Source organism: Xenopus laevis, chromosome 2L (genome assembly GCF_017654675.1).
Source record: "Xenopus laevis strain J_2021 chromosome 2L, Xenopus_laevis_v10.1, whole genome shotgun sequence".
Classification (NCBI taxonomy): domain Eukaryota; kingdom Metazoa; phylum Chordata; class Amphibia; order Anura; family Pipidae; genus Xenopus; species Xenopus laevis.
Window position 1 is genome coordinate 190,087,835 of NC_054373.1, and position 25,122 is coordinate 190,112,956.

The 25,122-nt window shown below is 41.2% G+C and overlaps 1 protein-coding gene across 1 annotated transcript in view; it reads left to right on the forward strand.

Annotated features, from left to right (window-relative positions):
* The window catches only part of LOC121400096, a 41,624-nt gene extending 28,309 nt beyond the window's left edge, over nucleotides 1-13,315 (forward strand). Inside the window, exon 3 of the mRNA XM_041582880.1 lies at nucleotides 12,541-13,315. Coding sequence (XP_041438814.1) covers nucleotides 12,541-13,002 — 462 coding nt within the window. The 3' untranslated portion in view covers nucleotides 13,003-13,315. The remainder of the gene's footprint in view (nucleotides 1-12,540) is intronic.
* Nucleotides 13,316-25,122: the final 11,807 nt, after the last annotated feature.

The window sequence follows — 25,122 nt, forward strand, 5'->3', positions numbered from 1 at the left end:
GGTTGGCGGAAGACTCCTCAACTTTCATACTGTCTGGGCTCACACAATTTCAGGCGAATGGGTAATGCAGATCATTTCGAATGGTTACTGCCTAGAGTTCATAAATATCCCTCCTTCAAAATTCAAAAATTCAAGATAAACAAAAGATCAAGAGGCAAAAATAGCCCTGAAATCGAGCATTCTCCTATTACTGGAAGAAAAGGTAATTGTTCCAGTTCCAAGACAAGAAAAGGGACAAGGCATTTATTCACCAATTTTCCTTAGGAAAAAACATCAGGAGACTTCAGAATCATACTGAATTTAAAAGAATTAAACAAATTCCTACAAGTAAAGAAATTCCGCATGTAGACGACTTCTTCAATATCTCAGATGTTAAAACCAAGAGATTGGATGGTAAGGAGAGACCTAAAGGATGCTTACTTACACATTCCAGTGTTTCCAGCTCATCAGAGATTCCTCAGGTTCTGTATACTGGGAAAACATAACCAATAAGCAGCACTCCCATTCGGACTAGCCACCGCGCCAAGGAATTTTACAAAAATTATTGCTCCACTATTGGCACACATCAGAACATTGGGAATAGAGATTTTTGCCTACTTGGACGACATCATGATCAAGGCTTCATGCCCTCAGATTCTAAGGGGCACATTTACTTAGCTCGAGTGAATGAATAGAAGGAAAAATACTTTGAATATCGAAAGTTTTTTTTGGCTACTTCGACCTTCGACTACGACTTCGAATCGAACGATTCAAACTAAAAATCGTTTGATTATTCGACCATTCAACCATTCGATAGTCGAAGTACTGTCTCTTAAAAAAAAACTTCGACCCCCTACTTTGCCAACTAAAACCTACCGAACATCAATGTTAGCCTATGGGGAAGGTCCCTATAGGCTTTCTAACAAATTTCTGATTTAAGGAAAATCGTTCGATCAATGGATTAAAATCCTTCGAATTGTTAGAACGATTGTTAGAACGATTATTCCTTCGATCGGTTGATCGAACGAATTGCGCTAAATCCTTCGACTTCGATATTCGAAGTCGAAGTATTTAACTTCGACAGTTGAATATCCAGGGTTAATTAACCCTCGATATTCGACCCTAAGGAAATGTGCCCCTAAGTCATCACACAAAAATCGTAACAAAGATCCTTCACGATCATGGATGGATCCTGGAACTGGGAAATCTTGCCTAAACCCAACTCAAAAATTAAGATATCTAAGCTTTTATCTAGATTTTATGTAGAGCTTCAAGATTTTTCTTCCTGCAGAGAAAGCAGATGAAATTCATCATCTAGTAACCAAAAAAAAAAAAAGTAAAGTGGGCTCTATACCATATAAGACCCCTATACCATATAAGACCATCTGTTCGTATGATCCTGCTCACAATATATGTATAGAGAGAGATTAAGGGGCACATGTGGTGCAATACACAAATACTCGTGTCAGTGTTGCAAGGAGAATGGCCGGTATGTGGAAAGAGTAGGGCAAACAGGTAACAGCACTACCACATCATCTTCATCTATTTTCCAAAACAGACAGTAAGACCCAGGTAGATAAGAAAGATATGGGAATCCTGGGCTGCAGTTGCTGACTGGAAAAAATCAACAATAAATCAGGAATAGGTAAAAGATTTTCAGTCAAAGATGGCAGCACCAGTGTAGACCCCCTGTCTCAGTGTTAAACAGCTTTCAGCAGGTGCAGAGGGGCACCCCTATGGATGTCTATGTATTTATGTCCATTATATAATGGTGCACCTTGGCCTAATGCAAACTGTCATTTTTTTCAACTTCACAGCAATGGCTCACAGTCTCATTTCACATTCCATGACATGAAGCGTCACTCAGTGGGTTCATGTTCATGTTCTTGGGGGGTTGAGGCTGATGCAACAGAAGAAACAAACAGACTTATTGTGAATAGTTAATCTGCACAGTTGGGACAAACATGACATTAGACTCCAGGACTGTATAATATAAAATATTTCCATTAACTTCAGATACAGGGTCCCTTTTCATTGGTTAGGAATGGCCTGGTTAGAAATGTTACTTTCTGGATGGAATAGATGGTGTAAAGGCCTCAGTAGAAGGAGAAATGTAAGGTGATAGGGTTTGCTCCTTCTAGGAGTGACAGATAGGATTAAGCAAGAAGTCTCAGTCGGAGAAGAAGATCAGTAAGGCAGGACTAGCTAATATGAGGGTTGATCTTCTTCTACAGGATTAGGCAGGAGGTCTCAGTAGGAGGATTAGGCAGGAGGTCTCGGTAGTAGAAGAAGATCAGTAAGGTAGGACTAGCTAATGTGAGGGCTAGCTCCTGTAATAACTCACTCTAGGAGTGACATATAGGATTATGCAGGAGGTCTCAGTAGGAAAAGAAGATCAGTATGGTAGGTCTAGCTAATGTGAGTGTTGTCTCCTGAAATAACTCACTCTAAGACTGACAGATAGGACAAGGCAGGAGGTCTCAGTTGTAGAAGAAGATCAGTAAGGTAGGACTAGTTAATGTGAGGGCTAGCTCCAGAAATAACTCACTCTAGGAGTGACAGATAGGATTAGACAGGAGGTCTAGCTAATATGAGGTCTGATCCTCTTCTACAGGATTAGGCAGGAGGTCTCAGTAGTAGAAGAAGATCAGTAAGGTAGGACTATCTAATGTGAGGGCTGGCTCCTGGCTCCTGTAATAACTCACTCTAGGAGTGACAGGATAAAGCAGATTATATATAACAAATTGGTGATTTATGATACATTAAAATCTGATTGATCGAGATACATTGAATAAACTTCATTAAACAGCTGGGTCTTTAGGGAGTGTTTGGATATAAGGGGAAAGTCTTATGGCGCGAGGCACAGTATTTTGAGATCTGAAATATAGAGACTTTTATAAATCTCTGCTCTGCACTGTAGAATTTTCCTGTGCACATTTCTGTTGTGGCCGCCATCTTTACAGAGACCACGTCATCAACATGAAGAAGTCTGATGCACTCACAGTGGGGTTCATATATATATGAGTGATCCTGCTGGCAATAGAGAAGGACACACACAGATCATATTGTCTGACAATGCACCAATTTGGAAAACTATGCATTTTGCGGTGAGATAAATGAATGAGTCTGGCAGCAGCGTTTAGAACAGAGTTGAGTTGGGAAAGATGATGTGTTGGAATGTCCACAAGGAGTTGCAGTAGTTCATGTGGGGAATAATAAGAGAGTCTTTCAGTTGTATCTGAGCTGCAAAAATGTTGTTCAGTTGAACTACTACTTTTGAGGTACTAAGTTAAGAATGTGCCAGGGTTGGGGGTTTAGCTGGTCGAAAGCTACGGGTGTTGGAAGGAACAAGGGAGTCGAGAGCTGTAGAAAGATCATCGATATAGAGTGAAGATGTCATATTGAGACAGGAGAGGTTGTTAATATGAGAGGTGGGTTGTGCTGCTACTGCTGGTAATTACTGTGAGTCAACGGTGTTGAGGTGTGTGTACGTGTGGGTGGAGAGAGATTGTTGTCAGTCAGATAGGGAGTGTGGAGAGTTAGTAAGGTTGGATGGGTGGCACTAATGGAAGAATATAAATCAAGAGCATGATCCTCTATGTGAGTAGGAGAGTCGGTCCATTGAGAGAGGCCAAATGAAGTTATAAGAGAGAGGAGTTTAGAGGTGGCAGGAGAAGCAGAGTTGTCAATGGGAATATTGAAGTCTCCTAAAATGAGAGCAGGTGTCTTGCTGGAGAGAAAGTATGGAAGCCAAGCAGCAAAGTGATCCAAGACAGTAGAGTAGGGACTAGGCAGACGACCTAGTGACATGTTTAGAGATTGCAGGGCCAGCGTCAGGGGGGCACAGAGCAGACAGTCGTTCTGGGAGCAGCAGAATTTACGTTTAACGGAGAGCTTGGCTGTGCTGCACATTCTGGATTAGCTGGACTCCCCTTAAGAGTGTGGATGACGCAGAAGATCCAAAGTGGAAGACCTGAAGCAGAAGACCTGAAACCGAAGACCCGAAGCCAAAGACCTGAAGCTACGAATGGAGCTGAATAACCGAAGCCGTGAAAAGATGTCAAAGAAAACCGAAGATGCTGCCATCGCTGAGGACAAGGAAGAAGAACCTAAGGTAAGTTCCACTGAACTCCAATGGTTATTTGTATTAAACCCCTGGTCACCAAGGTTTTATTTTTTACATTTTTTTGGGGGGCCCTGGCACCTTAATTTGTAAGGGGCACCCCTGGCCACCAATGTTTTTTTAACTTGTAAGGTGGTGTCTTGGTGACCTATGTTTTTTAACTTACAAGGTGGGGGCCCTTGCAACCAATTTTATTTTTACCTTGTGGGGGGGAGGCTGAGAGATTTGGATATAAAAGATCATGGAGGGAACATGAGAAAGGCAGAGAGGGTGAGGGATTTATGTGAATGCTACTTCTGTTCAACTCTGTCAACTATGTTGTATGTAGGGGTAATGGCTTTAAATCCCTACATTTCCTGATCTATCTGATGTATCTAGTTATAATTTACATACCACTGTTATTGGCCAAGAGGTCTTGTAACCACTTCCTGTTACACGTTGGTATAGTGAGTGAGAAGGGGTGGAGCTTCCTCTTTGGCTTCTGGTTGCTGATCCAACTGGATGTTTCCAGGGAGTCTGGGTACAACAAGGCCCAGTAAAGCCAGTTTGCTCTAGAGGGAACTGAACTTGTAGTGTGGAAGTCGGGGAGCAGGGACCCCATGAATGAGGCCAGAGAGTGTCAGGAATATAATGTTATAGAGTCTCTAGGAGAGTGAGACAGTGAGTGTCAGGAATATAATGTTATAGAGTCTCTAGGAGAGTGAGACAGTGAATGTCAGGAATATAATGTTATAGAGTCTCTAGGGGAATGAGACAGTGAGTGTCAGGAATGTTATGTTATAAAGTCTCTAGGAGAGTGAGACAGTGAGTGTCAGGAATATAATGTTATAAAGTGTCTAGGAGAGTGAGACAGTGAGTGTCGGGAATATAATGTTATAGAGTCTGTAGGAGAGTGAGACAGTGAGTGTCGGGAATATAATGTTATAGAGTCTCTAGGAGAGTGAGACAGTGAGTGTCAGGAATATAATGTGATAGAGTCTCTAGGAGAGTGAGACAGTGAGTGTCAGGAATATAATGTTATAGAGTCTCTAGGGGAATGAGACAGTGAGTGTCAGGAATATAATGTTATAAAGTCTCTAGGAGAGTGAGACAGTGAGTGTCAGGAATATAATGTTATAGAGTCTCTAGGAGAGTGAGACAGTGAGTGTCGGGAATATAATGTTATAGAGTCTCTAGGAGAGTGAGACAGAGTGTCAGGAATATAATGTGATAGAGTCTCTAGGAGAGTGAGACAGTGAGTGTCAGGAATATAATGTTATAGAGTCTCTAGGAGAGTGAGACAGAGTGTCAGGAATATAATGTGATAGAGTCTCTAGGAGAGTGAGACAGTGAGTGTCAGGAATATAATGTTATAGAGTCTCTAGGAGAGTGAGACAGTGAGTGTCAGGAATATAATGTTATAGAGTCTCTAGGAGAGTGAGACAGAGTGTCAGGAATATAATGTGATAGAGTCTCTAGGAGAGTGAGACAGTGAGTGTCAGGAATATAATGTTATAGAGTATCTAGGAGAGTGAGACAGTGAGTGTCAGGAATATAATGTTACAGAGTCTGTAGGAGAGTGAGACAGTGAGTGTCAGGAATATAAAGTTATAGAGTCTCTAGGAGAGTGAGACAGTGAGTGTCGGGAAAATAATGTTATAGAGTCTCTAGGAGAGCGAGACAGTGATTGTCAGGAATATAATTTTATAGAGTCTCTAGGAGAGACAGTGAGTGTCAGGAATATAATGTTATAAAGTCTCTAGGAGAGTGAGACAGTGAGTGTCAGGAATATAAAGTTATAGAGTCTCTAGGAGAGTGAGACAGTGAGTGTCAGGAATATAATGTGATAGAGTCTCTAGGAGAGTGAGACAGTGAGTGTCAGGAATAAAATGTGATAGAGTCTCTAGGAGAGTGAGACAGTGAGTGTCAGGAATATAAAGTTATAAAGTCTCTAGGAGAGTGAGACAGTGAGTGTCAGGAATATAATGTTATAAAGTCTCTAGGAGAGTGAGACAGTGAGTGTCAGGAATATAATGTGATAGAGTCTCTAGGAGAGTGAGACAGTGAGTGTCAGGAATATAAATTTATAGAGTCTCTAGGAGAGTGAGACAGTGAGTGTCGGGAAAATAAGGTTATAGAGTCTCTAGGAGAGCGAGACAGTGAGTGTCAGGAATATAATTTTATAGAGTCTCTAGGAGAGACAGTGAGTGTCAGGAATATAATGTTATAAAGTCTCTAGGAGAGTGAGACCATGAGTGTCAGGAATATAATGTGATAGAGTCTCTAGGAGAGTGAGACAGTGAGTGTCGGGAATATAATGTTATAGAGTCTCTAGGAGAGTGAGACAGTGAGTGTCAGGAATATAATGTTATAGAGTCTCTAGGAGAGTGAGACAGTGAGTGTCAGGAATATAATGTTATAGAATCTCTAGGAGAGTGAGACAGTGAGTGTCAGGAATATAATGTGATAGAGTCTCTAGGAGAGGGAGACAGTGAGTGTTGGGAATATAATGTTATAGAGTCTCTAGGAGAGTGAGACAGTGAGTGTCGGGAATATAAAGTTATAGAGTCTCTAGGAGAGTGAGACAGTGAGTGACAGGAATATAATGTTATAGAGTCTCTAGGAGAGTGAGACAGTGAGTGTCAGGAATATAATGTGATAGAGTCTCTAGGAGAGTGAGACAGCGAGTGTCGAGAATATAATGTTATAGAGTCTCTAGGAGAGTGAGACAGTGAGTGTCAGGAATATAATGTTATAGAGTCTCTAGGAGAGTGAGACAGTGAGTGTCTGGAATATAATGTTATAGAGTCTCTAGGAGAGTGAGACAGAGTGTCAGGAATATAATGTGATAGAGTCTCTAGGAGAGTGAGACAGTGAGTGTCAGGAATATAATGTGATAGAGTCTCTAGGAGAGTGAGACAGTGAGTGTCAGGAATATAATGTGATAGAGTCTCTAGGAGAGTGAGACAGTGAGTGTCAGGAATATAATGTTACAGAGTCTGTAGGAGAGTGAGACAGTGAGTGTTGGGAATATAAAGTTATAGAGTCTCTAGGAGAGTGAGACAGTGAGTGTCAGGAATATAATGTGGTAGAGTCTCTAGGAGAGTGAGACAGTGAGTGTCAGGAATATAATGTGATAGAGTCTCTAGGAGAGTGAGACAGTGAGTGTCAGGAATATAAAGTTATAGAGTCTCTAGGAGAGTGAGACAGTGAGTGTCGGGAAAATTATATTATAGAGTCTCTAGGAGAGCGAGACAGTGAGTGTCAGGAATATAATTTTATAGAGTCTCTAGGAGAGACAGTGAGTGTCAGGAATATAATGTTATAAAGTCTCTAGGAGAGTGAGACCGTGAGTGTCAGGAATATAATGTGATAGAGTCTATAGGAGAGTGAGACAGTGAGTGTCGGGAATATAATGTTATAAAGTCTCTAGGAGAGTGAGACAGTGAGTGTCAGGAATATAATGTTATAAAGTCTCTAGGAGAGTGAGACAGCGAGTGTCAGGAACATAATGTGATAAAGTCTCTAGGAGAGTGAGACAGTGAGTGTCAGGAATATAATGTTATTGAGTCTCTAGGAGAGTGAGACAGTGAGTGTCAGGAATATAATGTTATAGAGTCTCTAGGAGAGTGAGACAGTGAGTGTCAGGAATATAATGTTATAGAGTCTCTAGGAGAGTGAGACAGTGAGTGTCAGGAATATAATGTTATAGAGTCTCTAGGAGAGTGAGACAGTGAGTGTCAGGAATATAATGTGATAGAGTCTCTAGGAGAGTGAGACAGTGAGTGTCGGGAATATAATGTTATAGAGTCTCTAGGAGAGTGAGACAGTGAGTGTCGAGAATATAAAGTTATAGAGTCTCTAGGAGAGTGAGACAGTGAGTGTCAGGAATATAATGTTATAGAGTCTCTAGGAGAGTGAGACAGTGAGTGTCAGGAATATAATGTGATAGAGTCTCTAGGAGAGTGAGACAGCGAGTGTCGGGAATATAATGTTAGAGTCTCTAGGAGAGTGAGACAGTGAGTGTCAGGAATATAATTTTATAGAGTCTCTAGGAGAGTGAGACAGTGAGTGTCAGGAATATAAAGTTATAGAGTCTCTAGGAGAGTGAGACAGTGAGTGTCAGGAATATAATGTTACAGAGTCTGTAGGAGAGTGAGACAGTGAGTGTTGGGAATATAAAGTTATAGAGTCTCTAGGAGAGTGAGACAGTGAGTGTCAGGAATATAATGTGATAGAGTCTCTAGGAGAGTGAGACAGTGAGTGTCAGGAATATAATGTGATAGAGTCTCTAGGAGAGTGAGACAGTGAGTGTCAGGAATATAAAGTTATAGAGTCTCTAGGAGAGTGAGACAGTGAGTGTCGGGAAAATAATGTTATAGAGTCTCTAGGAGAGCGAGACAGTAAGTGTCAGGAATATAATTTTATAGAGTCTCTAGGAGAGACAGTGAGTGTCAGGAATATAATGTTATAAAGTCTCTAGGAGAGTGAGACCGTGAGTGTCAGGAATATAATGTGATAGAGTCTATAGGAGAGTGAGACAGTGAGTGTCGGGAATATAATGTTATAAAGTCTCTAGGAGAGTGAGACAGTGAGTGTCAGGAATATAATGTTATAAAGTCTCTAGGAGAGTGAGACAGCGTGTGTCAGGAATATAATGTGATAAAGTCTCTAGGAGAGTGAGACAGTGAGTGTCGGGAATATAATGTTATAGAGTCTCTAGGAGAGTGAGACAGTGAGTGTCAGGAATATAATGTTATAGAGTCTCTAAGAGAGTGAGACAGTGATTGTCAGGAATATAATGTTATAGAGTCTCTAGGAGAGTGAGACAGTGAGTGTCAGGAATATAATGTTATAGAGTCTCTAGGAGAGTGAGACAGTGAGTGTCAGGAATATAATGTTATAGAGTCTCTAGGAGACTGAGACAGTGAGTGTCGGGAATATAAAGTTATTGAGTCTCTAGGAGAGTGAGACAGTGAGTGTCAGGAATATAATGTTATAGAGTCTCTAGGAGAGTGAGACAGTGAGTGTCAGGAATATAATGTGATAGAGTCTCTAGGAGAGTGAGACAGCGAGTGTCGGGAATATAATGTTATAGAGTCTCTAGGAGAGTGAGACAGTCAGTGTCAGGAATATAATTTTATAGAGTCTCTAGGAGAGTGAGACAGTGAGTGTCAGGAATATAATTTTATAGAGTCTCTAGGAGAGTGAGACAGTGAGTGTCAGGAATATAATTTTATAGAGTCTCTAGGAGAGACAGTGAGTGTCAGGAATATATTGTTATAAAGTCTCTAGGAGAGTGAGACAGTGAGTGTCAGGAATATAATGTGATAGAGTCTCTAGGAGAGTGAGACAGTGAGTGTCGGGAATATAATGTTATAAAGTCTCTAGGAGAGTGAGACAGTGAGTGTCAGGAATATAATGTTATAGAGTCTGTAGGAGAGTGAGACAGTGAGTGTCAGGAATATAATTTTATAGAGTCTGTAGGAGAGTGAGACAGTGAGTGTCGGGAATATAAAGTTATAGATTCTCTAGGAGAGTGAGACAGTGAGTGTCGGGAATATAATGTGATAGAGTCTCTAGGAGAGTGAGACAGTGAGTGTCAGGAATATAATGTTATAGAGTCTCTAGGAGAGTGAGACAGCGAGTGTCGGGAATATAAAGTTATAGAGTTTCTAGGAGAGTGAGACAGTGAGTGTCAGGAATATAATGTGATAGAGTCTCTAGGAGAGTGAGACAGTGAGTGTCAGGAATATAATGTTATAGAGTCTCTAGGAGAGTGAGACAGTGAGTGTCAGGAATATAATGTTATAGAGTCTCTAGGAGAGTGAGACAGTGAGTGTCAGGAATATAATGTTATAGAGTCTCTAGGAGAGTGAGACAGTGAGTGTCAGGAATATAATGTTATAGAGTCTGTAGGAGAGTGAGACAGTGAGTGTCGGGAATATAATGTTATAAAGTCTCTAGGAGAGTGAGACAGCGAGTGTTAGGAATATAATGTGATAGAGTCTCTAGGAGAGTGAGACAGTGAGTGTCAGGAATATAATGTTATAGAGTCTCTAGGAGAGTGAGACAGCGAGTGTCAGGAATATAATGTGATAGAGTCTCTAGGAGAGTGAGACAGTGAGTGTCAGTAATATAATGTTATAAAGTCTCTAGGAGAGTGAGACAGCGAGTGTCAGAAATATAATGTGATAGAGTCTCTAGGAGAGTGAGACAGTGAGTGTCGGGAATATAATGTTATAAAGTCTCTAGGAGAGTGAGACAGCGAGTGTTAGGAATATAATGTGATAGAGTCTCTAGGAGAGTGAGACAGTGAGTGTCAGGAATATAATGTTATAGAGTCTCTAGGAGAGTGAGACAGCGAGTGTCAGGAATATAATGTTATAGAGTCTCTAGGAGAGTGAGACAGTGAGTGTCAAGAATATAATGTTATAGAGTCTGTAGGAGAGTGAGACAGCGAGTGTCAGGAATATAATGTTATAGAGTCTCTAGGAGAGTGAGACAGCGAGTGTCAGGAATATAATGTTATAGAGTCTGTAGGAGAGTGAGACAGTGAGTGTCAGGAATATAATGTTATAAAGTCTCTAGGAGAGTGAGACAGCGAGTGTCAGGAATATAATGTTATAAAGTCTCTAGGAGAGTGAGACAGTGAGTGTCAGGAATATAATGTTATAAAGTCTCTAGGAGAGTGAGACAGTAAGTGTCAGGAATATAATGTTATAGAGTCTGTAGGAGAGTGAGACAGTGAGTGTCAGGAATATAATGTTATAGAGTCTCTAGGAGTGTGAGACAGTGAGTGTCGGGAATATAAAGTTATAGTGTCTCTAGGAGAGTGAGACAGTGAGTGTCAGGAATATAATGTGATAGAGTCTCTAGGAGAGTGAGACAGTGAGTGTCAGGAATATAATGTTATAGAGTCTGTAGGAGAGTGAGACAGTGAGTGTCAGGAATATAATGTTATAGAGTCTCTAGGAGAGTGAGACAGTGAGTGTCGGTAATATAAAGTTATAGATTCTCTAGGAGAGTGAGACAGTGAGTGTCGGGAATATAATGTTATAGAGTCTCTTGGAGAGTGAGACAGAGTGTCAGGAATATAATGTTATAAAGTCTCTAGGAGAGTGAGACAGTGAGTGTCAGGAATATAATGTTATAGAGTCTCTAGGAGAGTGAGACAGCGAGTGTCGGGAATATAATGTTATAGAGTCTCTTGGAGAGTGAGACAGAGTGTCAGGAATATAATGTTATAGAGTCTCTAGGAGAGTGAGACAGTGAGTGTCAGGATATATGTTATAGAGTCTCTAGGAGAGTGAGACAGTGTGTCAGGAATATAATGTTATAGAGTCTCTAGGAGAGTGAGACAGTGAGTGTCAGGAATATAATGTTATAGAGTCTCTAGGAGAGTGAGACAGTGAGTGTCAGGAATATAATGAGAGTCTCTAGGAGAGTGAGACAGTGAGTGTCAGGAATATAGTGTTATAGAGTCTCTAGGAGAGTGAGACAGTGAGTGTCAGGAATATAATGTTATAGAGTCTCTAGGAGAGTGAGACAGTGAGTGTCAGGAATATAATGTTATAGAGTCTCTAGGAGAGTGAGACAGTGAGTTTCAGGAATATAATGTTATATTGTCTCTGACAAATAAACTTATTTTGTTCTGTTTGACTTGCAAGAACCTCCTGGCACCCATTTCTTTATTGGTTAAACACAGTAGCTTGTGGGAGTTGTAGTTGCACTACACCGCACCTTTATTTCTTCCACTTTGCAAAGGCCCTGCCTTAAGTGTTAGAGTCCAGTGTAATCTATGCTCTGGTTGACTAGCTGGTGATTAACCCCTTTGTTTTAAATAGTCTAAAATAGTGTTACATGTACTTTAACTTTCTGTTCTATTTAGCCTCTTTGTTCTCAATGAAATAGGGAATGGCCATGAAATAGGCCAAATGTTTATCAGTATGAGGGGCCACTGACACCTGGACCCCCCGGGAGTTTTCCTGGTATCCCTGTGGGCCGGTCTGACACTGCCCCTCACAAACAGGCTCATTAGGTAAAAGAAAGAAATGGTATTGGTTCATGTCTAGTGATTAGCACATTTTTTGCCGGTTTCATGGGAAATTCATGAATTTCTAAGCGAAGCGAAATGGGTGGAAAATTCACGAAACACGAATTTGGACACCGGGGTCAATTCACAGGCGTCAGAATTGTCGGCGACGACAGAAAAACTTTGCACAGCTGAATTTTCATGGCAAATTCGCAAATTTATTCACCGGCGGCGAAACGCAGAAATTCCAGAGGAATATTGGGGTGCACCGGTTGTATTGCCAAGACCCCCTGTGAGATATAAAGGTTTAGGCTGACATTGCCTTCATCACATTTCACTAATATTATGTTAAACGTTACTTGTATCCAATGTGTAACACAAACACACAAACATCTTTAATTAATTGTGTTTTGTTTTGTTGTAGATGATAGGAACGGGACTGTTTCTCTTGATTCTGATCACCTATTGCATGTGTAAGTGTTTCACTAAAGTTTGCTGTAAGGGCTGCTGTGAGAAGGATTACACACTACAGGACAAAATGCTTGAAGAAATAAAAAACCAAATCTGGGAAATGGCAAAGGAAAAAAACAGCAATTCTGCAAGGATATTTTTGGAAAAGTATATTGTTCAGGGGAGTGGAGACATTGACAATCTCATCAGTCAGACAGATGTTCTCACAGATCAAGATGTTGAGTCATTTGTATCTCAAGCTGAATCCGGGATATATAAAGCATTTGTAGAAAAACAAAAACCACCCGACATCAGGACTGCGTTCAGAGTCTCACAGGGGGGTTCAAGTGAACAACGTGCAGTAGCCACAGAGCCCCCAGATGCGTCTGGGACAGATACTGAGTGTGGGGGGCGAACAACAGCCGTTCATGTCTGATAATGAAGCTGAAACCAATTCTTGAAACCTGGTTTGACCTTGACAGTTTGATTTTTACCTGGGCCTCTGGTTCAAAAGTGACTGTTTGAGCTTCAGAACTCGTAAACCTCTGCAAAAATCTGCCAATCCTCTCCCCCCACATCATTGCCCCAACCCCTAATGTCATTGATCTCCCCCCTTTAACGTCATCACCCAAACTTGTACATTCATTTATCTCTACCAGATGGGACTGTCACTTTAATTCCCTGTATAAGTGATTGAATGTTTTACATCTCATTTGCATTTCTCTCATTCTATATAAAGTTTATTACTGCTACAAATCTCTGTGTATGTGTAAGGAATATTACTAACCCTGGTGGTCTAGTGGTGCGGCGGCGCGCACTTCCGGGGTCAGTAGGCGCATGCGCGCTGGCATGATGACGTCAGCGCGCAATGGCGCGAAATTTGAAAGTTTAAAAGGGACCTTCCTGCTTTTTCTTGCTTTTTTCTTACTGATAGGATTGTTATCCTGGTGCTCGTAGCCTTGTGCTTTCTGTTGCCTGAACCTACATCTGTTTGATTAATCCGTGTGTGACCCTGCCTGTATTCTGAATACTCTGAACTCTGTATATTGACCCAGCCTGAACTTTGACTACTCTTTGCCAGATCCCTTTTGCCTGATTGATACCCGATTTTGACCCTTGCCTGCCTCGACTCAGCCTGTCTGACCATCCGCTTGCCCTGACCTCTGTACCGTGACCTTCGGCCCAAAAGACTCTGCTAACTGCTGTGCCCCTTTGCCAGCCAGAACATCTCGCCTTGTACCCCTCGTTAAGTCCAGGTGGCGCCGAAGTAAGCTGAGGGCTCCTCCCGAAGCCCAACGGTGGTCACACTACTGGTGAAGCCGAGCCGAGACCAGGGTCCTTGGCATTTGTTCTGGTATTGGGTGCCGGCCGTGACAGTATGTTATTACTTAGTGCAGTGCTGTCCAATTTCTATGGTACAGAGGGCCAGAATTTTTCGAATCTACATGGTGGAGGGCCGATAACGGAAGCTAGTGTTAGCCACTCCATGTTTTTAGACCACACCCACTTTAAACCACACCCATGTTACCTCAAGACCATGTCCATATTAACAGCACACCAAAAAACCAAAAGGTTGGTGCTCACTGCAGGGATCAGGGCCGGAACTAGGGGCAGGCGGCTGTCTAGGGCGCCATCATTGAGGGGCGCACTTTTAAGGGGATTTTTGTTTCATTTTTTAATCTTTCAGTTTTTTTTCAAGCGTCTATTTAATAATTAGTTTCAGTAATCATGGTCACCCAGTTGGGTGGAATCCATCTCCTTCCCCTTCTCCCTCTTGCAGGCAAGTAATAGCTCCTTCTGTGCGGTGCAGCGTGATGTGCGTATACGAGTCAATGACATCACTGATATGTTGGGGGACAGAGAGAGGCAGAGAGCTGGGGGCTGCTTGGTGTGGCTCTCGCTGCTCTCACACTTGCACAGTTACACTGAACTGAAGACTTTCTCTCTATTAGTGTAAAGTGTGAAGCTTCCTGCTGGCACAGCCATGTACAGATTTGGGGCCCATATATTTGCTGCTGGGCTGGGCGCTGGCACAGGTACATAAATACTTGGGGGCAATATGATGGGATCAGGTTTATTTTTGGCTGCTGCTGACACAGGTAAAGATTGGGGGCAATATGATGGCTGCAGGAGGGCTGTATAATGGAGGGCTGCTGAGCTTGCTGGTACAGGGAGCAGTAATATAAATGAAAGTGTTGTACATTTCTTGCTCTTTTTATTTAAAACCCATCATGGTAAGGAGGGAAATTGTAATGCAGGACAGGGGGGCACTGAGTGAAGCTCTTGCCTAGGGGCCAAACTACCTTGTGCCTGTCCTGCAGGGATGTCACTCATATGTGGAAAAAGTGGGGAAGGTCCCCATTGGCTTCCTAGCAATTTTCTGATCGAAGGATATTCCTTCGATCGATGGATTAAAATCCTTAGAATCGTTCGATTCGAAGGATTTAATCTTTCAATTGAACGATTATTCCTTCGATTGAACGAATTGCGATAAATCCTTCGACTTCGATATTCGAAGTCGAAGCATTTAAATTCGACCCTAGGTAAATTTGCCCCTATATATCAGGTTATAATATCTTTATGTAACGGTCTCTTCTCCAGTGTAACCAATCCCAACTTGTCTTTCCCCATAACTGATTCCTTCCATTCCCTTTATCAGCTTAATCGCTCTTCTCTGTACTTTCTCTATTTCATTACTGTCCCCCCTTATATATTTATATATAGTGATGGGCGAATTTGTGCCGTTTCGTTTCGCAGAAAAATTCGTGAATTTCATGCGAAATAAAATTGACGAAACGGCGCTGGCATCTCGTTTTTCGAATTTTTGCCGCAAATTTTCGTGGGCATTTCGCGAATTTATTCGCTAGCGGTGAATCGCGCAAATTCGCCCATCACTATTTATATATAGTGATCATTTATATTTATATATAGTGATAATATTCCCCTTATATATTTATATATAGTGATCATATCCCTTATATATTTATATATAGTGATCATATCCCCTTATATATTTATATATAGTGATCATATCCCCTTATATATTTATATATAGTGATCATATCCCCTTATATATTTATATAGTGATCATATCCCCTTTATTTATAGTTATCATAACCCCTTATATAATTATATATATATATTTATATATAGTGATCATATCCCCCTTAGATATTATTAACTGTCTAAGAAGAAGTGAAGCAGATACACAGGGGGGGGGCAGAGGGATAGAGGGGTCCTGATGTTGTAGCCCAGTGGGCCCTGACCCCTCAGTCTGACCCTGCAGATGAGAGGTTGGGAACGTTGGCTTTTTGGCTTGGAGGATTTTGTAGCTCAGGTTCACACTTAATATCTTCCTTGTACAGCAAAGTACTGAGACAGACCCACTACATTTCACTCAATTGTTGGAAACAAATCCTTTCAATTTGTCATTTACATTTTCTCATACTAGAAAGAAGCCAGAATTCTTATTTGTTTAGAACTGAATAGTTCAGGTTGTCTTAACACCAAGTTATTCAGAAAACAGTTAATTACCTGCCATTGCCAATCACCCTAAAATAATTCATAAGGGACAGTTCCCCGGGAATCTCTTCCACAGAAAGTGAATTCAAGGCCCAGGAATCTGAACTTTATGGCAGAATTAAATGCTGTACATTTACATAAGACAAATCAATACCTGCCTTGTCTGCCAGTCTAGGGACAATCTCTTATATTCCAAACACAAGTACAGAACCCGGATGTAGTACTGAATTTTGGATATTCAACAATAAGCCCATACACGCAATGGGTTAACAGATATCTGCCTTTCCATCAATGGCAACTGTGAAGGTTCAAGCCTGGACAACAGCCATCCTGCCATAAAGCAATCCTTGCAGCTACAGTAATGTCCAAACCAAAGAGATGCAAATAACTGGACATATTGGGGTGGGTGCAGGGATAGCAAGAGTTCCCAAGGGAATGACACTCAACAAAGGGACACCTGGAGCATTGGATTATGGGATTTCTTTCACAGTGCATCCTAACTTGATTTCACTCCCTTGTCTATCTAAGAAGAGATGAACCAACTTCAAGAACAGCAAACATCGACCTGGGACTGTCTTTTGGGTGTGGTTGTCCTGGGAAAAGTGTAATATGTTTGTTTGAATGGTCTTCCTTATGTTTATATAAAGAGCATTGTAAATACTTTGTTAGTTACTTTCCACTCCCTTCCATTGTAACTTTCCCTTTCTACCTCCCTCCAGTTAGTTCCCTTTTTATGTTATACCTTTTAGCTCCTTTGTAAATAAATCCCACTTATTTAAAGATCAGTCTGTCTCAAGTCATTAGCCTGGCACCCCAAAATAGAGCAGATCCAACACCGGATAAATAATAATAATAAAATCTGACATGAGATTGTTATTTACTAGTGAAAGGCAAAAATTTGCCGGTGTCCAAAAAAAGGGATGCCAGTGTCAAAAGCCGCGTTTCGCAAATTTTTCGGCAAAGCCAAACGGGACAAATTCACCCATCACTATTATTCACATACAGTTCCCAAAATAAACAAATACGTGTGATCATTACATTGAGGTGTATTATGATTGGAGTTGATAAATGAGGAATTGAGATTTTCCTACAGGAGAAGTAAAAGAATTAAAGACATTGTTGGTCTCAAGCCAATAGAAATATGGAAACAGCTCAAAATATTGTAAAAATCCAGGATCTTTCTACAGTAAAACTGTCGCTGAGGCTTTGGCGGTGGCATTTGATAGAGAAGTCGTCTCTGTATGAAATAGTGACAACATGAAGCTGTGAGACAGATGTTGGTGCCAATTCCTATTCTCTCAGTCAGGAGATTAATGGAGATTCCATAGTAATCAGGGAGGGATGTGCACACAATGCCGGTGTAGGGGGTAAACGTTCTGCCAATCTTTATTTCCGGTTGGTCTCCAGAAACAGTTGGGCCTGATTTACAGTTGGGAGGGGGACATTTTGCGTTAAAGTATTTTTTAAGGCAGTTCAAAAAAAACGGGGAGCACCATGTGAACCCATTTGTTCAGTTATTAGCAGATCAACTTTTCTGGACGGGGGGTTGACACTTTCTTAGCCACCCCCCTATAACATGTTAATGGCTGAATAAATCATGTGACTGCTGCTGACTGGATTATGGGGTTCATCTGTGGGGGTTAGTCCCTGTCCTAACTACAATGGCAGCTTCCAGATGGGACCAATCACATGACATTCTAGATCATTGGAACCAATGGGAACTGTAATAATACCAATCACAGCTCATACTGCTGGACCAATGGGCTGCCACATGGTGAGCATGCCCAGTTTAGTTCATGTGTAGGATCCAGACAGTGCACAGCTCTTACAGGGGGACGGGGGGTAACTGTGTATTGGGAGGACTATTAAACATTAGGGGGCAAATTTACTTATAGTCGAATATCGAGGGTTAATTAACCCTCGGAATTCAACTGTCGAGGTTAAATCCTTCGACTTTGAATATCGAAGTCGAAGGATTTACCGCAATTCATTTGATTAAATCCTTCGAATAGTTTGAATCGAAGGATTTTAATCCATCGATCAAATGATTTTTCTTCAACCAAAAAAAAGCCTATGGGGACCTTCCCCATATAGGTTATAGGTGGCGAACTAGGGGGTTGAAGTTTTTTTTTTAAAGAGAGAGTACTTTGACTATCAAATGGTCGAATAGTCGAACGATTTTTAGTTTGAATTGTTTGATTCGAAGTCGAAGTCGTAGTCGAAGGACGAAGTAGCCAAAAAAACCATTCGAAATTCAAAGTTTTTTTTACTCTATTCCTTCACTCGAGCTAAGTAAATGGGCCCCTAGAAGTCAGTTATCTGGAGAGGTAGTGTACATACAGACGGGCCACAGTTACATAGAAATAAATGTTAGAATGTCTGTACCACTTGCACCACATTTATGTTGGAATAAAAGAGAGAACAATTAAAGTTGTTAAAAGTTGTTTTATAATACTATAGATCACTCTAAATTATAGAGTAGACTTATTTGGCTTAATATCATTTGGGGCCATAATAGACAAGTGGAGCAGTTTAAACAAGGCCTAAGTTATAATATCTGCACGGTGGGGAAGTATTAGCTCTTGAGGTTTGACTGAGATTCAGGGAGAACTTGATTGTGTTCCTCACCGTGTCCATCCATTCCAATGAATTATCCAGCATGTCCCAAGGGGAACAGTAGGGTAGAGTTCAAGTGATCCTCGGGGTTTCCAGACCATTTCTGCATCAACTTGTCGTAAACAATGATGGAAAATGTTCAACCTTAAACATAGTTTCCTTTAATATTTTTTATTAACAATTCTTTTATTTCTTTAAATTAAGCAACTGAAAAGAAAAGTTATGTTACATAAATTCTGTTGAAACATTTGTTGTCAAGTTGCAGTTAAGTGTAAAGAACAAATAAAAAACAGTGGTGTCTTTATTTCTAATAAATGGTCACAAGAGGGCAGTGTTATTCCCTTATTTTACACTGCTTTCCAGTATAACCCAGGAGCAACAGTAGAAGAACAATCATCTAGGCTGATCCCACCTCAGGGTCCATGTCTCTCTAACTCCCACACTTTATTCATCTTCTATGGACATCCCCTTTCATATATGTAAGTTTATAAAGAGGTATAGATTATAGATCATCTGTTCCCAGGAATGTATGGTTGGTCTACATCTAGAGTCACTTCCAGTGCATCGCTCTCATTTTCTTGGCTCACACACACAATACAAAGTTCAATGTACACTGAGCTCATATTGGTGATATTTCCTCCAGCTCATTGAGCAATAGTTCACCAGGATCAGTAGAGAAATGTCAGTTTTTACTTGAAGCAACTGGGCCACCTTCTTCCTAAAGGACTGGACCATGGGGCATTTCCATGCCATGTGAATAAAGTCACCTGGGGCATTCCTGACTTAGGGTACGGTTCATTTTATGTAGCCTTTGTGGGGTTAAGTCCACCTGATGGAGGTAGTTAAGTTGTGTCATTCTGTCTTTGATACAAACAAAACATCAAAGATTCAGGTAAGAATGTATTCCCAGTGCTCTGCTGTAATCTGAGGGAGGTCTTGTTTCCATCTTGCATACAGATTATTTAGTGCAGCTCCTCCTACTTCAAGTGGGCATAGGATTGGCACAGAGGCTTTTAAAGGAGAAGGAAAGCTACTGAGGCATTTTATTGCCAATAGATTAGCTGCAATAGTACAAGCTAGAATGCTATATTTACTGTATTCTGTAGAATGTTTTACCATACCTGAGTAAAAAGCTCTAGAAACTCTCTGTTTGTTTAGGATAGCAGCTGCCATATTATCTTGGTGTGACATCACTTCCTGCCTGAGTCTCTCCCTGCTCTGGGCTCAGATTACAGTAGAGAAGGGAGGGGGCGGGGAAGAGGAGCAAACTGAGCATGTTCTTGCCCAGGGCAATGAGGTTTAAGCGGAAAACAGTTAGCCTGATACAGAAGCCCATGAGTACACAATAGAAGGAAAGACATGCAGTGTTTCTTTTGACAGGGGACTCAGAGCAGCATTACTTTGGGGGTTTACTGGTATATTTAGATGGACCTTTCTGATAAGGCTTACTTAGTTTTAACCTTTCCTTCTCCTTTAAAGGGGTAAAATAAAAGAATTAATTGTATTAATGTAAATAGTTAAGCTATGCTGTGGTGCAGCAGGTGGTGCTAATTCCACTCCTGAGCCTACATAAGACTGGACCTTGCTGGGGCACTTCCTCTTTTGGCCTGTAACATCTAGAAGCAGCATCAGACCAACATGGCCAGACCCTGGGGGAGCATGGTACGTTAGGGCTAGTTAGTGAACACTAGTGGCAAGTGAGTTGACTTCAGGAGTAAAAGTTAGAGAGGGCTAGTGCATGGACAGCCTGTTGTCCCAACAAGAAGTAATAGTTTGGGCTAGAGCCCTGAGGTGATTGTGCACCAGAGTAAGGGAATTGAGCATTTGGTTTCCCTTGTCTGCCCAGAACTCTCTCCTTGGTCCTCTCACTATAAGACCTGGGGGCATCCAAGTAGCAGAGGGCTCCTCCTGAAGCCAAAGCAGCTGTTATAATTAGAAGTATGAGCCAAGGCTGGGACCCTGGGGTTTGTTCTGGGTTTAGGATACCTTATGGTACATTATGTTGGGCCAGACGTGGACACTGAAGGAGCAGCTGCTTCCCCAGTCACCACAGAAGCAATCCTGACCTTCTCCAGCGACTCGGGGAACAAGAATCCAAACAGGACCAGATAATCCAGTGTCTCCAGAGATTGTCGGCAAGGTTGGACACAATTCGAGCAGGCTACTATCAGCACCCCTAGTAAATACCATGGTAGAACCCAAGCTTCCATTCACTGAAAGGTTTTTCACTTTTCTGGAAGCCTGCAAGTGGCATTTTGGGTACCTTCCCCACTCCTTCCCCACAAAGGAGTCCTGTCTAAATTATAGCAATCACCCTGCTCCAAGGGGATCCTCAGCTTTAGGTATTTAGCCTATTCCTTGTGGATTCAACCCGGCTCTCTCTTGAGGCCTTCTTTAAGGTTATGGCAATCATTAATTACAATCCGTCTGTGCAGCTTCTATCAATGCAGATATCCGTAATCTCAGGGTAAATGGCAGGTCGAGGATTATTGTACAGAATTCTGCTGATGGGCGGTAGAGACAGGTTGGAATGATGATGCTTTATGTAGCCAGTACAGGGTTCAGTTCAGGACAGCTTTGTGAACTTTCCTGCTCCGTCCTCCCTTGACTCGCTTATGATCTCGCCATTCAAATAGATAGGAAGATACCCCTACAGTAGCCCCTCTAATATTTTGTCATGGTTGGCACCCAAACCTCTTCTCTCTGCCCCCAGACCCTCTGAGGAACCTATATAGTTGGGGTCTACCTGCTTGTCCCTTGAGGAAAAGAGTCATAGGTGGACTAATGGTTTATGCTTTTACTGTGGGGATAAAGGGCATTTTGCAATACCTGTCCCAAAAGGCTGGGAAGCAGCAGAAACTAAACAGGTCTGGGAAGTCCTGTTTGGGTCATGTCGTTTCTACTCCCCAATAATTCTCTTCTCAAATACTAATCCCGGTCTTCTTAAATTGGGATAAGGGTTGCCTTCTTATATTCTGGGGCAGCTGGGAATTTCCTAGATATCAACAACTGTATAGACATGGAAAACTCATTAAACCCCTTGTTCCATCAATCAAGTTATTGGCTATTGATGGTAGTTCCCTAGGGTGTGGGTTAGTGTGGGTTAAGTCCAACAGTCTCACCATGTCTGTGGGAAATCTCTCTGAAAAAATGGATTTTTATGTTATCAACTGTCCTCATACTCCGGTAATTCTAGACCTTCCCTGGTTGCAGAAACACAATCTCCAAGTAGATTGGATCACAGGCATATTATTGCATTGGGGTACAGGCTGTGAGCCTTCATGTTTTAAATCCTCCCATGTGATTGCTGAAACTTCTCTTGAAGGGTTACCTTCTTGTTACACTTCTTTCTTTGATGTCTTCTCTAAAATAGCTGCCGAGATACTTCCGACCACACAGGCCCTATGACTGTGCTATTGATTTGGCTCCAGGTTCCTCTCCTCTTATGCTCTTTCCCTTCCAGAGTCCCAGGCCATGGAGGAGTATATTAAGGAAAACCTGGAGAGGGGGTTCAAAAGGCCTTCCTCTTCCCCTGTGGGTGCCAGTTTCTTTTTTGTTGTGAAGAAAGATGGGGGGCTGAGGCCATGCATAGATTATAGAAGTCTCAATAAAATCATGGTCAAGAATCGTTACCCCCTTCCCTTGATCTCTGAACTCCTCAATAGAGTTAAAGACACCACAATCTCTTCTCAGTCTAAGGGGATGAGTGGAAGACGGCCTTTAACACTTGGGATGGGCATAATAAATATTTAGTAATGCACTTTGGCTTATGTAACGCCCCAGTTGTCTTCCAAGAATTGATAAACAATGTCTTCTCCTAGGTGGGTATTTTGTAGTCTACCTTGATGACATATTAATCTATTCCTATAATCGAACTGAGCATCGTGCCCATATTCAGGAGGTTAAGGCAGAGTCAGCTCTATGCCAAACTCAAAAAGTCAAAAAGTGTGTTTTTGAAGTGTCCTCCATACATTTTCTATGTATATTTCATTTCTCAAAAGGGTTTAGAGATGGAGCCAACCAATGTTCAAGTCATTTTAGAGTGGGTGCAACCCCTTTCGCTGTGAGCAGTTCAAAGGTTCTTAGGATTCACCAATTATTATAGGCAATTTATCAAGAACTTTTGATGTTATCAAGGGAAAGTTGTGTTCACCACTAATTATAAAACCATTAGGCGGGGTGCAATGAGGCTGTGACCACAAAATACATATAGTCAAATACAAGAGTCCTCTGCACTCAACCCATTATCAATATATTTAAGACAGAGACATTTTGTGCTACTGCTACTGAAAAATGCCTTACCCTTTAAACAACACAGGCATTGTTTGTCCATATATTGCAATATATTTAAGCTGAACAACTACGTCACACTCATCCCATATCTGGCCAGTCCTATGCTCAATTTTCATTTGATTCATTAAGAATTCTATTGCTTCATTATACATTTTACACAGGGACTAAGTTTTACCTGCAACTTACTTGCTGCTTTCAAAGTAAAAACTTGTAGTTGTTCAGCTTAAATATATTGCAATATATGGACAAACAATCCCTGTTTTGTTTAAAGGGTAAGGCATTTTTCAGTAGCAGTAGCACAAAATGTCTCTGTCTTAAATATATTGATAATGGGCTGAATGCAGAGGACTCTTGTATTTGTTATCACGATAGGGGCAGACCATAGTATTTGGCCTGTAGAGGCAGTAGAAGCCTATTGAAAAAGGCATTTATTTCAGTCTATGGGAGGTGTTGGGGGGAACTATTTACAAAAATGGTGATATTGAGACAATAAAATGCTCCATCTGCCCTTGGTCTTAGGTGTTGTCTTCTGTTAAAGGGAAAGTAACACCATCTAGCAAATCTTTAGTTTAGTTTAGTTGCATGAGTCATCCATCCCATCCCCAACCAAATCACATGCACCTGCACAACTGAACTGTGTCCCATTGTACATCCAGAACTTCAGGGCAACACCACCATGTTTGGCCATGTGACTTCCATTCCCATCATGCATCTCAACAAGGAACATGGACAGGAGCCCAAGATGCCAAATAAGCTGCCATTGTTTAGTCTGATTAGCAAGATGCCTGCTGGAAGCAGAAGTGACATAGATAAATGTGGGACCAACACTGCTGGGCAGCTCTGTAGTTCTGGGCATGATGGGGAGTGGCCTGTGAACTGGTACAACAATTAACATTACTAATGTGTCCCCTTCTAGATCTAGAAGATATATTCACTCAATATGTCAACATTGCCTCATTCATTAAATATGCAAAGGTGGATTTTTTTTTTTTTTATGTTGGCTATAAAAATATTAAAAAAAAACATATATAAAAAAAGTAATTATATATATATATATATATCCATAAAATGTTATCAATTTTTTTCTTGATTATAAACCTATAAATGACGATTATGATGCTGGTGACAATTTCGGCACCATTTGTCGCACAATAAAGTTAATGGGCGTCCGTTTAATTGTCGCCGGCATCAAAAAAGTTGATGCTGGCGGTGAAATGCGGAAATTCGTTGCGAATTCGCCCATCACTAGTTATACAGAAAACAGGGCTTGTACCCTGACAATAGACTACAAATCCCCATGAATATGATAATTAGCCCTTAATACGTCATACTGTACCTTAAAGTGGGGGGAATAGAGATTGGTTGAAACAATGCAGAACTGAGGGCAGAGGGAAAACTTACACTGAGATTTACTCCATTTTAAAAATGTTGGGAGAAAATGTTGTTTTTCTTCTCCTTTTTTGTGATTTGAACAACATATTCACAAAAGTGTCTGTAACTGTTCTTTCTTTTACCAAAAAATAAAAAGTGGCGGATGAGTGGGTATTTTTACTGATTTCTGTTCTGTGAATATGGTGATTGTTTTTACACCAGTTTTACTCCAAAAAATACTTCCTCCACTTTTGTGAATTCCCCACTTGTTGTTGCTTTTGGATGTGAAAAGTTATACAACTATTTTTATAGCTGAACCAGATCACTTGGTGCTGCTTCTCATCAGGCAGAAAGAACTATGGAAACTCCTCCATTTATTCAACATTTGTATCTGAAATGACAGAATTCTGAACACAAAGTAGAATTTACACCAGGTCGGTTCCTGACAAAATGTGGCAATAAAAGTGTCTAAAACAACCCCTCATAGACTGATATAGATTAATTGTGCCCTCAAATACCGGCACCAGCACTTGCCAACCCCAAGGATACCCCCCCATGTCTATTCCCAGGGCAACTGTCACCAGTAACATGTGGGACTTTGTATTAATTGTTACTGGAACCTGCTCCTGGGACTCCTGTTAGAGGAAACTCCTCTCCCTTTGTTCTTACTGGAATTTACTTTAATGTTAATTATAAACTTGTGTTTCTATTAATGATCATTATTTCCTTGTGTTCAACGTCACTGATATTATAA